Below are 18560 nucleotides of genomic sequence, written 5' to 3'. Positions count from 1 at the left end.
TGAAATTCAACACTGTACGTATTATCATTTGCAAAACGTTATACTGTACTTTCTGCTATGCACGAGTGGCATAGAATGCTTTGATGTCTTCGAGGCTGTGTTTGGCCTAATCATTTTGCTTGTCGGAATGGACCTTTGATGGCGCTCCCATTTTTTTTTTTGCTCCTTCCCTCCCCCGTATTCTGATGGTTCCATTGTCAGTTAACGAAAAAGAGGGATGAGAGAGTTAAGTTAGAAAACATTGATATAACGCAGAAAAAAAAATAGGCGCTACAATTAGCTCTTTAACAATACTTAATAGAAATTAACTTAAACACATACACACAGCCGCGAAATTGCAAACCGCCCACTTTATTCACAGCTCAAAATGGGTATAAAGTTCTACTTTCTACAATTTGAAAAGAAATAGTAAGTTTCTTTATGTTTATTTTTAAAAACAGATCTAAAAATACTACAAATTATTACAAATAAATATTATGTAATTAAAAAATAAATCTAGATCGAAATAAATTTTTATACTATTATAATTCATGACAAACTTATGCTTAGTATGAAGTCATTAATGATGAAAATTATTACAATAATTACAATAATTTATATTGCGCTGTCACATCCAATATTTAATGAAAGGAGATTTATTTTATAGTTTAAATAATTGGTCATGGTATATTCATATATATACAAATCGCGTTTTTGAGAACGTACTAGGAGGAAGAAAGAGCTTTTCACATTAAGTAAGTGCCTCTCTAACCGTTCTGCTTTCTCTTTTTTTTTTTATGGAATGGGTTTCCTGAGTCAGGAAACAAATGATTTAGCATATTTTAAGTCACAGATCAACATGCATGACTAGATTGACACATGAAACGCGTAGGACGTAACTATCTTATTTTTTTAAGAAACGTCTGTAATCTATAAGTAATACCAAAAAACTTCAACTCATTAGTCTGCTATAGTATTGTTTATAGTTTCCAGACTACATGCATGTATAAATAGAATACATTATGTAATCCTACGAATGCATACATCCAGTTTTCGATGCGTTATCATACTTTATATATTTTGTAGAGAATTAGGCTTACACCTATAATATAACATTCGGAAGAGTAGCAGGGTAATTGCACTGTATATACCTCAGAATGTGCATTTTTAAAGCTTAAAATAACGGAAATGATTCTTGGCTCCGGACTTCCTACCTGTCCCTTGGCGGTGTGTACTGTCTTTCCACTAATTATAAGAAGAGAGTATTCTAGGGTAGAAAAAACGTTTGAAAGAATGAAAGATCAGAATGTAATGAAGATTAATTACATATACGCACACACTAATATAATTAATATATATATATATATATATATATATATATATATATATATATATATATATATATATATATATATATATATATATATATATAAATTGCGGAGTGGGGTAAAGATCCCCCACACACCTAAAATATATGACATTCCAATTGTGGGCCGGTTTATATGCTAATGCCCGGGCCGATTTTGATACCCAGTCCGCCCCTGGCTACGTCCGTGTCACGTATCAATTTAAAATAAACCCAAGTCTAGGTTATTTAAGTTATATATCTACGCCTGTAAAGTATGGGTCAAGCACAGAATATTTCCTATGACGTAAGCAGACACCTTTCTATCACTCAAATGACATGCATGACACTTGACAGGAAATTATTTGATTGGTTGAAGGAGATGATTTGATTGGGTAAAGTCAAGTGTCTAAGTAGCGGTCAAAGGAGATGCGGGAGCTAAAAATAAAGAAAAACTTCAGTCGTGTCGAGATTCTCCTAGAGCTAAGACGTACTTTAGTTTTGAGTTAGAATTGGTAGAGATCAGTCTTGTATTTGTATTCAATCTAGTAGTCAATTATAATTATTTTTTTTGATACAGTTTACTATTGTAAATATTCAAATACTGTATATTACAGTGATTCCTTGTTTTTGAATTAAAGTTCTGTATTTGATTTAAAAGGATCTTCACTTATTCAATCTCAAAGATAGTATTTAGATCTAGAGACATACATCTACATAATCCTCGGCATCACTGTTACAAAATACCAGCACCCCTGATAATTCGGCAAAGATCAACAACGAGCTCAACTAACAAGAGAGAAATTTACAAACAGTGACAGTCAAGCTCTTTAACAGTGATATCTTTAACCGTGATAGTTCGAACCTGATCCAAATTAAGAAGAACTATTATGGAAACACTCATAGCTTCATAGAACGTTAGTTTTAATTCAATAGTGATATCATTAATTTTTAAACCCAAATTTCGGCATTTTATTTATTAAAATAATTATGTCCTTCCTTTCATTTTTTGGACCCGCTTTTCAAAAAGTTTTCCCATCACTGTCTTTCATAGTTGCTGGGTCGGAGTGTATGACAACACCAGGGCCGACACCCGCCCCTGGGTCGGAGTGTATGACAACACCAGGGCCGACACCGCCCCTGGGTACACTTTGCAAGTAACAAACGATGCGGTGAAAGGATTTTTAATAGCTCTTATAGTTCTTGAGATCTAACAGCGCGACAGACAAACGACACAAAATAATTGTTGCTTTTCCCCTTACGGTGGCCGCTAAAAAGCCTAGAACGCCTCATTGAAATGTTGATTTGTGTATATTCTATTTGTGTTAACTAAAGTTGGCGATCTGTTTAAAGAAAAAACGTTTTAAAAAAGGTGTAGCATGAATTCCTACATAGGAATAAATTATTGAAACTTTGTTGTTTTAAAAAATTGAAGAGTTTAATTACAACTGCCAGAGTTTGTCACGTCATGGGGTTAATTACAGCTAGTCTCTAAGCTTGATGTCAATACAAGAATCAATAATTTGGTTCAGTTTTACTGTATGGCCAGGTTTACATTAGTTAGTAGGCACATTCTAGAATCATGTAGAGTAAAGTGCGACGTTCGAGCAGTCCCGATTTGACAAGAGGTTCGAACAGTTCACTTTTTATTGCTATAACTTTTTTATTTGAATGTTTACCAAATTACTACTATATTGCTACTGCGCATGCACCTTTTTTCTTTACTTCCGACACATACTATTTCCTTTTCCTTGTAAAGGCTAAGTTCATGTTTGTAAAATGTTTTACATGTTTCGGATGTTCCTTCAGAGTTGAGGATAATTACTTCCTAGTCCAAACCTCCCGCAGGACGACGGGGGATGGGAGCGGGCAGGGTTTGAACCCTCGACCATCGATAAATGTGAACGACAGTCCAGCGCGCAAACCGCACGACCAGGCAGCCATCCTCATGGTGAGGTCAAACTCAGGAGGTGTGGAATTATTCTTTTTTACTACCCGGCAGTGAAGGAAATGGGTAATGGGCTTAGGGCTATTTTTAAGTCTGATTGCTCATCAGCTCAAAGAGACTATTTGAAGTTGTGGAGGGTGGGAAATGGTGCAATGGATGGTGTTCTTGCGCTGGAGTAGAAAGAAAATGACTTTATAGTAAAAATTAAATATTAAAACATGTTTTTAGATATATTTTCTTTGATCTGCTCGAACCTTCCATCAACCCGATCGAGCTTACTAACTGGGGAAAAATCCGCTCGAGGAAAAGTACGCTTGGCGATAATTACCCTACACCTCTTTGACTTCGTATTTAATTTTAACTAAGCCTAGTGATACATTAAATCCAACTTATTTTTATAGAAAAAAGGACGAGGAATTCAGCGATATCATCATTTTTTTCATAGGTCAGACCGTTACGGTGCTATAAAAATCCAAACTTGAAAATTGCTGCCAGCGGGCTTAATGCGCTCGAACTTTGCACTTTACTATATATCAATAAAAGTATAAAAAGAACAACTAATAATATAACATAATATGGTCAACATTATTTGAATATTTATAATACTGTAATAGACAATTAATATTTGAAACTCTTTTTTTTACTCAAACATTTTTTTATCATAAAGAAAGAGCAACTTTTATGCTTCATCCTCTCCACCCTTTTGATCATAAGCAATTGTTGCCACTTATTTCATTACTAATTCATATACAGCCCGTCCCGCATACACAATTACATTTCAGGTAATCGATGTCATTGTATACAAGATTACTAAGAGAAATTATGTTATCACACAAACTCTGAGGCGGGCCCCACCGAATCGGCCCAAGGATAATGAATATTCAAGGCATGGTCTGGTATTGATTGTTTAAGTAGTAATATTCCAAAGATTCATTTCGCGTTTTATTTCACCCTAAAAGCACTGGACAATCTATTGTCAATAAGAAGACTTTAAGACCTTTTGTAAGACAAATTTCCTTACGGATAATAAAGATTATTATTATTATTATTATTATTATTATTAATTATTTATATTTCAACCTATTTTAACATTATTTCGCCCCCCTCTGGTATGTTGGCCGATTTGGTTGGGTGGGGAGGTGACTATGGCATCAATCCCGCCCCCCCCCCCTTACGATTAACTTTCGAGTGGGGGGGGGGCGGTCCAATTTATTTGTAGAAATCCCAGCTTGTTAACAGAAACAATTAAATATTTATTTGATTAAAACTTGTTATTGATATTTTAACAGATATTTATATTGTAATTTCTCTTTTGGCCGACTAGGTGAGGGGGGGGGGCTAATATATCTACTGCCCTTCCCACCTAAACCCTTTGAGTGGGGTGGGGCGTCGTACTTTTGTGGAGAAATCATAGTTTGTGAACACAATTAAATTAGTTGATTTACTATATCATTTTTATACTATGTCGCTTTCCTCTGGTATCTTACCCGATTCGGCCGGGAAGGGGCAATTGCATCTACTGCCCTCCCCACTCTAGCCCTTTGAGTGAGGAGGGCGGTCCTATTTTGATGGAGAAATCATAATTTGTGAACAAAATTAGTTGAATATATATATAAGATAAGCTACTTATTGATATTTGAACCCATTTGTATATTATGTCGCACCACACCCTAATCTCAAATTTTATCATTAGTAAATATAAAATGAAAAAGAGTTGTACCAGGTGGGAGGGACGATACATGCAGTCGACGTCCCGCCCATCGGACAAACCAAGACTTTTTCTTTTGTATTTTCGTTCAGAAATTACAAAAACAACAACAAACATCTGTCACTTGTATCATTTGTATATGCTATAAATTTATTTCTTATATCGAGTCCCCCACCCCCTTTTCTTTAATACCAAAAGCAATCATTAGCAGAAATTATAAAAAGGAGCGAGGACTCTTACTTGATTAATCGATTGCACTCTACCGCCCCATCCGCTGACGTTTTAAAACATAATAGTCAAATATGGCAACAGAGTTTATGCAGTTGCACACAAATTTATTACAATTATTTTAAAAAAGACTTTGTTTTGGAAAATGTTGAATTTATAAGAAATTTTTTAGTATAGATGATATGAGTTCTGAGCCCAAATATTTTTTCCTAGTCACCTTTATCCAACCTTTACTCAATCAGATATTATTCTACTGTATAAATAAATTTGAGACTATAACTCACAATTTACAATTGAATCCTAAAAATGCAAAAAAAAAAAATAAATAAATTTTAATTTCCAATGTTTTATAGCCGTAAATGTATTTGTGTGTTGTGTGCCATCACTTTACTTCTATTTACCTATCCATTTGTTCCAGTAGCAAGTGTAACTTGGCTGTAGTCTCCGAATATTTCATCTGTTGTAGCTCGTCATCCATTTCATTCATTTGTATTTGGAAGACACGTTTGTCCACTGAGTAGGTCCAGTTGCTGATTCGATTGGACTCTTCTACCAATCTCATCTTCATTTCAGCAATCTGTAGAGAGATTTTAGTTAAACCTTTAGTTTGACTTAAAACAGTGATGCCCAACCTTATTCGGTCTGCGGGCCATTTTAATTTTCGGCATTCGTGTCGCGGGCCATAACACCAAAAAGAAAAAAAATAGATAATAAGCTATTTTTAATAGTTTTATTTGTAGACCTACTAACATAAATTAATGTGATGCATGGCGTTTATTTAAAACCATCTTCTGAATATCTGGCTGCATAGATGAAACACCAAGCTGGAGCACTGAATCTAGATGTTCATCCGTGAGGCGATTACGTCACATGGTTTTCGCCCGTTTCATCATTGAAAACGTTTGTTCCCACAGATAAGTGCTTGAACATTGTGATCATCCTTAGCGCTTATTTTGGAAGAAACGCTTCTGCAGGTAACATGGAGCAGAAGTCAATGGTCTGTATCACTTGAAATTAGTCAAGCAGGGATGTCTGGCTTTGTAAATCAATCAGTTCCAGTTGTAGATCTGTCGGAGCACTTGACACATCGGCTGCAAACGGATTGTCAAAAAGACGGATTTCATTTTTTAAATTATGAAAATCTACACATCTTTCACTGAAATTTTTCATCAAGAGCCTCAGAAGTTGGATCATTCTTTATTTAGGGAAAGACATATTTAGCTGCTTATCATTTCGTAGAGTGGTACAGGTTGGAAAGTGGTCAAGATGCACCTTTTCCGCCTGTTGAATGAAGAGTTGCAATTTTGTTTGGAAAGCACATATGTCTGCATACACATGCGAAATCAATTTGTCTTTCCCTTGTAGTTTGGTGTTGAGTTCATTTAGATGTGATGTGATGTCGCATAAAATAGCCAAATCCCACAACCATAAGGGGTCGTTCAGTAGTGGCACTTGTTTTGATTTATCGGTCATAAATATTTAAATTTCGTGTCTCAAATCAAAAAAACGTTTTAACACCTTTCCCAGGCTTAACCAGCGCACTTCACTGTGAAATAGAACGACTTCTTATTCGGACTCTATTTCTGTCAGAAAATCTTTGAAAGTTCTGTGATTCAACGCCTGTAATTGGATGAAATTAACAGTGTTGAGCACAATCATCATTACATGGTCCAAATTCAAAACCTTTCCACAGAGATTTTAATAACTCTTGCTGCCATTCCGCTGTAACATCCAACCATATTTCTAGCGCCATCAGTAGCCACTCCGACTAATTTATTCCAAGGAAGAGCAAGGTCCTCTATGATGGCTGACACTTCTTTGAACAGGTCTTCTCAAGTTGTAGTGCCATGCATGCTCCTCATAGCTGCTAGCTTCTCTGTTATATCAAAGTTGATGTTTGTACCGCGAATAAATACCAAGAGTTGCGCAGTATCAGTTGTGTCATTGGACTCGTCAGCGGCATCACAAAACATTTCGAATTCTGCTGCTCTGTCTTTTAATTGTGAATGGAGATTTTCACCCATATCTTCCACTCGTCTTGTAATTGAAAGGCTGACAGCTTCTACTGCATTCTTCTTTTCAGGACACATTTCTTCCATCACTGCTAGCAAGCACTTTTTTACACAATTCGCCATCGGAAAAAAGGCTTCATTGCTGTACTTAAGATGTGAGCAACTCTGTAGCTTGCCCTTATCGCACTCATTTTCTTGTCTCTTTTTGTTAAATATTCTCGTCCATCCCCCAATCTCTAGTCGTAACTTGACAATCTTGTCTTCGCGGCTCAAACCAAGAATGCCACCATATGTGTTTATGTGTTTGGATTCATAATGCCTTTTAATAGTATGTTCTTTAAAAACAGCCACACTTTCTTTACAAATCAAACATGTTGGCTTACTATCATATTCCACAAAAAAGAAAAGATCTATCCACTTTTCGTTTCTTAGGCTCTCTCATTTCATTGAATCACAAACGTTAAACAATGCGGTACCAATCGCTTTGACATCAAAAGAACACGACCCAAAATGATGCATCAATGATGCTCTGTGTTGCACACACAAGATGTCAAGGACACGGCTAGCTCAAGACAGTAGCGGAATTTTCCAAGAATTAAAAATAGCTGACTAGTTTTATTGCCATTGAAAAAAAAACAACACTTGTGTTCTTACAATACAAAAAATATTTACTATGAATATTAAAATACCAAACATAAAGATGGAATTCATCAAAGAATGAGTGAGAGTCCTAACTGAAAGAGATTATTTTTTCAACATTCTAATTTTTTAATTTAAAAAAAAAATGTTTTTTTTTTAATTAATTTTTTTTACATTTATTTTTACATTTTTTTTTTTTTTACATTTTGTTCCAATGCTTTGGCGGGCCGGATAGAAGCACGTCGCGGGCCGGATCTGGCCCGCGGGCCGTAGTTTGGGCATCACTGACTTAAAACATCATTGTCACGAGGTGTACGTTGTAATGACACTATAGCAAGACGCGTAGAAGTTTGTGTAGAATCGGGTATTTCCTGAGTGACGCGACAGAATATTAAAAAAGTTAGAACGGAAATAAGAAGAGAATGAACGGACGAACGACGACGAAGGAGACCGGCTTGTAGGAATAGAGACGACGTCGACTCTGTCCTTATTCTGTAAGAAATTTTTGTTCAAGTTCATATCTGTTGGATGTCGTTTTTAAAAGACTGTAGCAATGTGTTACATTAAATGTATTGAAGCTGAACTAGTTAGTAAGCTGCACAAATTTTGAGTTATATCTTAATGTCAAGTTTCCAAGTTTCAAGTTACTAGCTTATGTCCATCAGTTTCAAACCACAGTTATAGTTTTGTTGCCTGGATTGTGTATTGATGTTCCCGGATACATAGTGTGTGTGCGCATGTAAATTATTAGTGAGTCTGGTGTGTATTTATATTTTGGTTTTCGATAATTATAATGTTTTATTTGGTGTAAAACACAAATTGTAAGACAAATTTAATGGATAATACAGATTATTATTATTATTAATATCATTTTTCAACCATTTTATCTCTGAAATACTCTGGACATTGAGTCATCAGATTTTATTTCCAATACTATACAAGGCGTATTACCCACCCAATTTATTTGTAACAATGCTCAAAACAATTTGTTAGAGTTCATTTGTTGTATTTTTGTATCACTTACATTACTAGTTTTGTAACCCTAATTTTGCTGCCTACTACAATAATATATAAATATATTATGAGCGAAGCCAGGATTTTTTTTCAGGGGGGGGGGGGGGTTGGAGGGGGGATTTTTTTCTTCCCCCCCCCCCCAAGCAAATATATATATATATATGTATGTGTATGTATGTGTGTGTACATAATTAATCTTTATTACATTCTGACCCATCATTCTTTCGGAAGACGTTTATTATACCCTACAATAGGTTCTTCCTGGAGTTAGTGGAAAAATTGTAGACTCCCAGCCATTGCCAGCAAGGGGGTCTGGGGGAGCCCAGCCGCCAAGCACTATTTCCGGTATTGAAAGCCAACAAAATGCATATTCTGAGGTATCTCCAGTGCATTATCCTGCTATTAAAAGTTTTATTTCAAAAACCTTATATGCTTTTCTTAATGACTTAGATCCTCCCGTGTCGTTCGGCGCATTGGGCGGCAAGCTGGTTCCACAAAAATCTGTCTCTGGCAATGTCTGAAGCCTCTTCACACCTGCCCTGAGGTCCTCCATGAAAGTTTGGCGCCAAGTTGTACTAGGATGTCATCTCAACTCTTATCATACTTAATTCATTTTGTCGGAGAACATGTCCCGCAAACCTCATGCGACGCTCTTTTACAACCTTACTAAGGGCTCGACTCCCAGTTCGGCATATGATTTCCTTGATTGACACCCGATCTCTATAACTTACTCCTAAAATTCGTCTTAGCCATCTTTGTTGATGAGCCACATTTAGTCTTTTTTCAATTTCGAAGGATGACTATTCACTGTACTTTATTAATGGAGCCCAGCCACTGGTACGCTCTTGGAATTAGGTGACTGTAGTTTGCTACAATGGATGCTTAACTGAGGAAAAAGATGTGTTAAGAGAAGATGGACCGAATACTGTTCAGAGTTGTGTAACTTTGAAATCTCAGGAGATACAGAGATACTAAATGTCCCGGTAGTACCCAACATTGATTCTTCACTCAGAAGTAGCAGCAGCAGTAAGGGCCCAGAAAAAAAGGAAAATTGGCCGAAGTTGACAACATTCCTGGTGAACTTCTACAGGCGGGAGGAGAAACCATGATAAACGCACTCTATACGATTTGCAACAAGATCTGGCAATCAGGAGAATGGACCCAATCACTCATCATAACCCTTCCAAAGAAAGGCAATTTACAACTGTGTCAAAACTACCACACAATCAGCCTTATAAGCCATCCCAGGAAAGTACTGTTAAAAATTATATTAAATTGACTAAAACCGATAGCAGACAACATCATATCAGAAGAACAAGCGGGTTTTAGACAAGGTCGCAGCACAACAGAACAAATCCTAAACCTCAGAATACTCTGTGAAAAATATCTCCAACACCAAGAAAATCTTTTCCATGTTTTTATTGATTTCAAGAAAGCTTTCGATCGAGTATGGCACGAGGCACTCTGGGCGACAGTGGAAAAGTACAACATTAATAAAAACATAATCAAAGTTATCCAGAACCTCTACAAGGATACCACCAGTGCGGTGTACTTCAACAATAATATTGGGGACTGGTTCAAAACCACAGTTGGAGTAAGACAAGGCTGCCTACTTTCACCAACACTCTTCAATATCTTCCTTGAAAGGATAATGGAATATGCTCTCGAGGGCTATGAAGGTACTGTTAGCATTGGAGGATGAATAATTACTAACTTGCGCTTCGCAAATGACATTGATGGCCTAGCAGGGACAGAACAAGAACTAGCTGACCTGGTGATGGGCATTGACAAGACTTCCGCAGCATATGGCGTGCAAATAAACACCGAAAAAAAAACAACAAATTATGACCAATAGTCAACAGGGCTTGAAAAGGAGCATCAATATTGGAGGTGAAAAGCTGACTAGTGTTAGCAGCTTCAAATACCTCGGAGCTATCGTCACAGATGAGGGAACGAAACCCGAACTTAGCCCGAATAGCACAGTCCACAGCAGCCCTTTCAAAACTTAAAATAATATGGAAAGACAAGGGCTTAGCCCTCGGTACCAAAATCAGACTGATGCGCTCCCCGGTCATGGTCACATTTTTATAGGCATGCGAGTCTTGGACACTGACTGCAGAGCTAGAGAGGAGGATCCTAGCAATGGAATTGAGATGCTACAGAAGGATCATAGGTATCACATTTAAAGACCTCATCACAAACCAAGAGATTAGAGACATGGTTACTGCAGCGATCGGACCCCATGATGACCTGCTAACTACTGTAAAAAAACGCAAGCTTAAAATATATGGCCATATTACAAGATCTGCGGGGCTAGCAAAGACCTTCCTTCAGGGAACAGTACCAGGAAAAGAAGAAGAGGCAGAAAGAGAAAGCGATGGCAGGACAACATAAAAGAATGAAAGAATGAACGGGCCAACCATTGAAAGAGGTTTTAAACAAGGCAAAAGACAGGGAGGAATGGAGAAAGACGGTAGACAAATCTTGCTTGGTGCCCCAACGGTCTAACAGACTAAGGGGATAGGTAAAGGTAAAAGGTAAATTTGCTTTAGATTTTATATCGAAAAGATAAGTTTTATCGTGAAAATCATTTGTTGGGGGATTTTAAACTAAAAAATCTCTGGAATTTTTTTTTAACAAATTCAAACCCCCTTAGCTACGCTCACAGAATTTGTTGACTGTAGTTTGCTTTAGAATAAAATTGAAGAGAGAGATTTTCAACCTCAAAACTCTCTGTGTGGGGTTATTTAAAATCAAAACCATCTGGAGGAGTTTTAAACTTAAAAAAAAGGGGGTTTAAACTCAAAACCCCTCTTGGCTTTGCTACGCTCATAGAACTTTGAGTGTGTAATTTGCTTTTTTTTATATTGAAGAAGTATTTTTTTTAGCTTCCAACACCGCTGAACTCAAAACCCCTTTGACTATGCTCATAGCAATTTCAGTGTGTAATTTGCTTTTTTTTTATATGGAAGAGTTATTTTTAAAGCTTCAAATCAAAACCCCTTTGGCTACGCTCATAGAATTTTTACGGTGTAATTTGCTTTTTTTTATATTGAAGAGATATTTTTTAGCTGCTAACCCCGCTGGAGGGGGGTTTTAAACACAAAAGTCCTCTTGGCTAAGCTCATAGAATCTAGTGACTGATGTATAGATAGTCTTATATTGAAGAGGGGGTTTTATCGTTGATTTCGGAGGGGGTTTTAAAATCAAAATCTTCCTTAACTGTGCTCTTGGAATTAGGGGATTGTGGTTTGCATTAATTTTTTTGGGGTTTTGTTTTATAGAAGAGGAGAATTTGACTGCAAAATCCCCTGGTAGGGGGTTTTAAACTCAAAAACCCACTTGGCTGCGCTGGTTTAGTATTAAATCTCAACTAAAATAAACAAAATCATAGCAAAAAATCAGTCACTAAATTCCATTTCCCCCCCCCCCCCATGCGGGGAGATTTCATTTCGGGAGGGAGGGTTGAACTCCAACCCCTCTGGCTAAGCCCATGATATATATATACAGAGAGAGAGAGAGTGAAGAAATGTGTGTAAGAGTGAGTGAGAGAAAGAGAGAGTGAAGAAATGTTTGTGTGAGTGAGGTAGAGAGAGAGAGAGAGTGAAGAAATGTGTGAGTGAGTGAGGTAGAGAGAGAGAGAGAGTGAAGAAATGTGTGAGTGAGTGAGGTAGAGAGAGAGAGAGAGTGAAGAAATGTGTGTAAGAGTGAACGAGAGAAAGAGAGAGTGAAGAAATGTGTGAGTGAGTGAGGTAGACAGAGAGAGAGTGAAGAAATGTGTGTAAGAGTGAGTGAGAGAAAGAGAGAGTGAAGAAATGTGTGAGTGAGTGAGGTAGAGAGAGAGAGAGAGTGAAGAAATGTGTGAGTGAGTGAGGTAGAGAGAGAGAGAGAGAGTGAAGAAATGTGTGTAAGAGTGAGTGAGAGAAAGAGAGAGTGAAGAAATGTGTGAGTGAGTGAGGTAGAGAGAGAGAGAGAGTGAAGAAATGTGTGTAAGAGTGAACGAGAGAAAGAGAGAGTGAAGAAATGTGTGAGTGAGTGAGGTAGACAGAGAGAGAGAGTGAAGAAATGTGTGTAAGAGTGAGTGAGAGAAAGAGAGAGTGAAGAAATGTGTGAGTGAGTGAGGTAGAGAGAGAGAGAGAGTGAAGAAATGTGTGAGTGAGTGAGGTAGAGAGAGAGAGAGAGTGAAGAAATGTGTGAGTGAGTGAGGTAGAGAGAGAGAGAGAGAGTGAAGAAATGTGTGAGTGAGTGTGGTAGAGAGAGAGAGAGAGTGAAGAAATGTGTGAGTGAGTGAGGTAGAGAGAGAGAGTGAAGAAATGTGTGAGTGAGTGAGGTATAGAGAGAGAGTGAAGAAATGTGTGAGTGAGTGAGGTAGAGAGAGAGAGAGCCAGAGACGTAGACATGGTGTGAATGAAGACAGAACAAAATATTCATTTCTAAAACATTCGTGGACAAAACGTCCAGAAAACCGCGAGATCTCAATAAATAAACTCATACAAGACATTGTGGTCATTACATTCAGGGAATACAAAATTAGATTTTATTACATTTTTTTGTTTGTTTTACTTCATACGATTAGCTTTGCATTTCTTGGCCATGACGAATTAAAGGCAAGAAATATCTATCTATCTATCTATCTATCTCTCTATCTATCTATCTATCTATGTCTGTCTGTCTGTCTGTTTGTCCGTCATTCTGTCTGTTTTTCCGTCTATGGATGTGTGTGTGTGTATGTGGCTTAGAGAGTTACTAATACATTTCTAAAATATGTAAACTTCTCTAGTTGCTACTTTAGCTAGATATTCATATCATTTTCGCGGAGTAAAATTTCTATTCGTCGACTTCGGTTGAATTTTGCCGTATACTTTAAAACGTAGTTATTTATTTTAGTTACGGGTGTAGGCCTGTATGTTTCCTGTGCCAGGACTTCATTGATTAAGGGTAATTGTTGATACACAAGCTGTTAGATGTTTTGTTATGTGAGAAATGGAAGACTAAAATGAGGTGTAGGCCAACCAGCAAGTATCAGGATATTCTAACCCGAGAACTGGGTTCAGATAAACCCAACACAACTATATAGAAGGAACCACGTGACATGTGAATAGTTTCAATTTGATGATAGACAAGAGCAAGTCCAACTTATACTATAATTCACACTTTCTTGACAGTTAAAAGGTAGTAAAAAGTTGGAAGGTTGGGAAAGACAGTGGCGTCCCTAGGGTCGGTGTCACCCGGTGCGGTAATCACGGGTGTCAACCCCTCCCCCGGAAAAAATAATCCCTAGCTGTATGCAAATTCATTGATGCTTACACACGAAACTGGTTTTCGATTTTATTTTAAAATGTCGCTGTTTTTTGACATTTTATCAAAAGTTTTGTAGAGAGGCGTCCATCAGTGATCAGTTTTGTAGAGAGGCGTCCATCAGTGATCAGTTTTGTAGAGAGGCGTCCATCAGTGATCAGTTTTGTAGAGAGGCGTCCATCAGTGATCAGTTTTGTAGAGAGGCGTCCATCAGTGATCAGTTTTGTAGAGAGGCGTCCATCAGTGATCAGTTTTGTAGAGAGGCGTCCATCAGTGATCAGTTTTGTAGAGAGGCGTCCATCAGTGATCAGTTTTGTAGAGAGGCGTCCATCAGTGATCAGTTTTGTAGAGAGGCGTCCATCAGTGATCAGTTTTGTAGAGAGGCGTTCATCAGAATCACTCTAGAAAATAGCAAGAAAATAAGGAATTTTGCAACAATTCGTCCATATTCAGCGACATGCCTAAAGCCAATCAAGCTGCTGTGTCACAACAGACAATGGCTTTCTTCCACATGAACACTGATATGAGATTAGGGTGTATCTTATCCTCATTTCCCTTTCTTGTAGCCATCAAAGATAAACAGGCTGCATTCTGGTTCCCATGGCGTAAACAAAATCGAGTTGGATTTTGCAGACAATATAACATTACTTTGAAATACAATTAAATGTATACACGAGAATACGGATAAAGACGCCCTCAAAGTTATGCATATTGGGTTCAGATTACCCCAAACCCTCATCAAAATTGGTCATACAGATCTTTAACAAATAGAAATGTTAACCTATTTAGGCACTGTTGTCACAAGCAATGAAGTTGCATATCATGTTTTTGCATGTCGGATTGAAAAGCAGGAGCCGTCTTTCAAAAAGTACGCTTATCTGAACAAATAAATCAATTAGCCAGGGGATTAAAATCCAACTACTCAATAAAATCATTATCTCAACGGCCACCTACACTTCGAGACGTGGTAGGTTGAAAAGAGGCTGAGCAGTGATGGCTGAGAATGATCCTACGAATAAAATACCGAGATAATGTTAACAATAGAGAAATCTTTTCCCGCACATGGAAGTGGCGACTAAACGTAGACTGACATGGGCGAGGTATATCATTAGACAAGACAAAACATGAAACTCGAAAAGAGGAACGCAAAAACATAGCCACTCACGTCTAACATGGCATCACACCTTTTTAGAGGTCCCGGATTTCCCGGGCACCAGCTGGGAAGTGGCTGTGAAAGTCGCCTTAGACTGTGGAGAGAGCTTGCAGTTGTATGCGTCGAATGGCGCGCGAGGGGATTAAGTCTATGTGTTTCTCAACATTTTTTACAATAAAAAATTTTACGCTCGCCACTCAAGTTCACTTAGAGCTGTCCGGAGCTTCAGAAACTCTTTTTTTCCTGGCGTCATTAACGCATTATTTCTCATTGTAGGAAGATTACAAGTCAAATAGAATTAAGAAGGTTTGAGACATGTTGATACTGAACTGTGAGAGACATTCGAGTTAGTCATTTTTTTAAAGCTGAATATGGAAAAAAGTATTTTTTCCAATCGGGTGTCACTCCAATGGTGGTTGTCACCTGGTGCAACTCGCACCCCCCGCAAACCCCTAGTGACGCCACTGGTGAAAGACACAAGTGATGCGAATGTTTGTATTGAATGGTAGCGACGAAAGAGGAGAAAAAGCCTGAACATTGTGTTGACATCAAAAGATGTTGAACAGTTTGTGGTTTTATTGAAACACTTTTAAAGCAGTAAGCCAGATGTGGTGGGATATGGTTCTCATTCGATTCCTACTAGCTCGCACGTTCTTCATGGACGAAAGCTGGAATGTTGAAGATGGAGGTAGAAAATTGAATCTTTTATTTCAAGCTAAAATTTCGCATTTAGTGTTATGACTGGTTAGCTCAGATGATAGAGTGCATTTAGTGTTATGACTGGTTAGCTCAGACGATAGAGCGCATTTAGTGTTATGACTGGTTAGCTCAGATGATAGAGCGCATTTAGTGTTATGACTGGTTAGCTCAGATGATAGAGCGCATTTAGTGTTATGACTGGTTAGCTCAGATGATAGAGCGCATTTAGTGTTATGACTGGTTAGCTCAGACGATAGAGCGCATTTAGTGTTATGACTGGTTAGCTCAGATGATAGAGCGCATTTAGTGTTATGACTGGTTAGCTCAGATGATAGAGCGCATTTAGTGTTATGACTGGTTAGCTCAGATGATAGAGCGCATTTAGTGTTATGACTGGTTAGCTCAGACGATAGAGCGCATTTAGTGTTATGACTGGTTAGCTCAGATGATAGAGGGCATTTTGTGTTTTACTCGTTTATCAGGTTACGACGTATATCTGTGTTCTTCAGTTGTAGAGCTTCAACTATTACCATCTATCACAGCGCTCATTTTGGGACGTTGGCCATTGTAGGACATAGAATTATGTGGAGCTAAAATACTTTATAGTAAACTCACTGAGATTGTATAGGTGGGTGGAGGGACCTACCTCAAACTTGGTCATTGCTGTCCAATTGTCCACTTTGTGATACACGTCTCGGATCATTTGTTGTGCGTCTTGTCCAGGTTGCCAAACATGAAATATAGACGAGCAGTGGGCAGTGTCCGAGCCTCGTGCTTCGTGAGCTAAATACGTCCACAACAACAGGTGAGTGAAAACAGTCTTCAGTGACGACATGCTGGTCACAGGATACATTGAAGGAAATGGTGAACAAGAAGATTCTCACAACCAGTGAATCTCACATCCACTTTACAATTAGTGTAGGAGTCATAGATTTTATTTCCTTGTTAAAACTATACATGAAAAACAAATATGTATCAAACGTGTTTCAAATAAATAAAAGGATTCTGTGTATTTAGCTTTAGGATAGTCGCCCAACATGGTGCATGAAGTTTAAACAAAACTCTGAGAAAGTCGCTCCCCCTTCTCCCCAGAGACGCCTACGCAGTAGTTCTCGATGACAATGTCTCCTTCTCAATATTTTCTACTCCTAGGTCTCGCCCCCCCCCCCCCCTTCTTTTCTACCTTTTCTTTACGACAAGTTTGACCACTGCTTGAATCTGTAAAGTTGTGCGTATTTGAATAAATACAAGAATAGAAAAGAAATGTTATTATCTCTTTTTACATTAAAATGATTTTTTTTTGACATCCTTTACATAGTGATTTCATTAAAACTATAATATCCTATGGTCTAGTTAGATACTTTGCTCAAAAGACCTTGTAGCATTTTACAGAATTTCAGATATAAAAAAAAAACAAGGTCACTTCAAACTTGTGAAATAGATTTCAAGTTTTGATTTGTTTGAACATCGCATTGAACTCAATGATAAATAACGTTAGAGCTAAGTAGGAGTTAAAAAATAAGAAAATTAAAATCGTCTGCTAGCCCCCTCCCCCTCTCCAAATGAATAGAATGCAATACTTTTGCTAAACATTAACTTCATCAAGAATGTTCTCAATTCACAACCTGTACATCCCCAGCACATCTCAACTATAACAAAGAAATAGTCATTTGAAAAAGAAGTTCCAATAGTAGGCAGTAGCCTACGAATGACTAAGTCACTTGCGCTTAGATTAAACTAAAAAAAAAACTACTAGCACAATTGTCCCGTCACTTGTGATGTTTGAATTATTGTTAAAGTTTTTTTGTTTTATTCGTTTTAAAAAAATCACTTGCCTACATAAAGATAAAAATCTAGACGTTTCAAAATTTAGCGATTTTTTTTAATACTTATTTTCAATAAAAGATTTTCTATCCACAGTCATCTAGAAATACACTAGAAGCAGTAAATTCTCTTCACGGATAGGTTCATGTCCAAGTTGAGTAACAAACAATGTGTAAGAGAATAGATTTTCTAGATCTCTTTCAGTTCTGACATTGACACAAATTGAAGTCCAATCATGGAATTCACATTACGTCGATACATTACAATTGTATCCGTTTGACTTTAAGCATCACGCCTAAAGACTTTCCTTTAAAAATGTTGAACATGAATGGAACAGATAATTATGGTCGCTTTCACCGTCTGCCAACTACAAGCAACGAGGAGCCGCTACTAATTTGTCGTTTGCTTGACAGGCTGTACGACTGAGTGAGTTGTCTTCTCTTGCAATAGTGTGAATTTTGTCAACGCCGCGGGCTCTATAAAAGCTGAAAAGTGGGGGGAGGGGAGAGGACACGCCTAAAAGCTCAAATTAAAACTTTTTTTTTAATCTGTTTAATTTGGGCAATCGTTTGAAAAATAATGATAACCAATAGAAAAGAATAACTAGACATATTTCTAAAATAACTTCTTGGGCCAGGACTGAATTTAGACTTTGGCGAAGCCCTAAGCTATTGAAGGTATGGGGCAGCTTGCAATCAACATAAGGCCATTTT

At 37.5% G+C, this 18560-nt stretch overlaps 1 protein-coding gene across 2 annotated transcripts in view; it reads right to left on the bottom strand.

The window, feature by feature from the left end:
• LOC106067505 (angiopoietin-1-like) overlaps positions 1-18266 on the bottom strand; it is a 57596-nt gene extending 39330 nt beyond the window's left edge. Inside the window, exons 1-3 of one of the 2 annotated variants that reach the window (XM_056041998.1) lie at positions 17649-18266; positions 16670-16974; positions 5610-5785 (exon numbers count right to left, since the gene is read on the bottom strand). In XM_056041998.1, the coding sequence (XP_055897973.1) occupies positions 5610-5785; positions 16670-16876 (383 nt within the window). In that variant the 5' untranslated portion in view covers positions 16877-16974; positions 17649-18266. The remainder of the gene's footprint in view (positions 1-5609; positions 5786-16669; positions 16975-17648) is intronic. The other variant, XM_056042005.1, reaches the window with a different exon arrangement.
• Positions 18267-18560: the final 294 nt, after the last annotated feature.

Source organism: Biomphalaria glabrata, chromosome 1 (assembly GCF_947242115.1).
Source record: "Biomphalaria glabrata chromosome 1, xgBioGlab47.1, whole genome shotgun sequence".
NCBI classification, from domain to species: Eukaryota; Metazoa; Mollusca; class Gastropoda; family Planorbidae; genus Biomphalaria; species Biomphalaria glabrata.
This window is presented reverse-complemented; position numbering and strand designations above follow the sequence as displayed.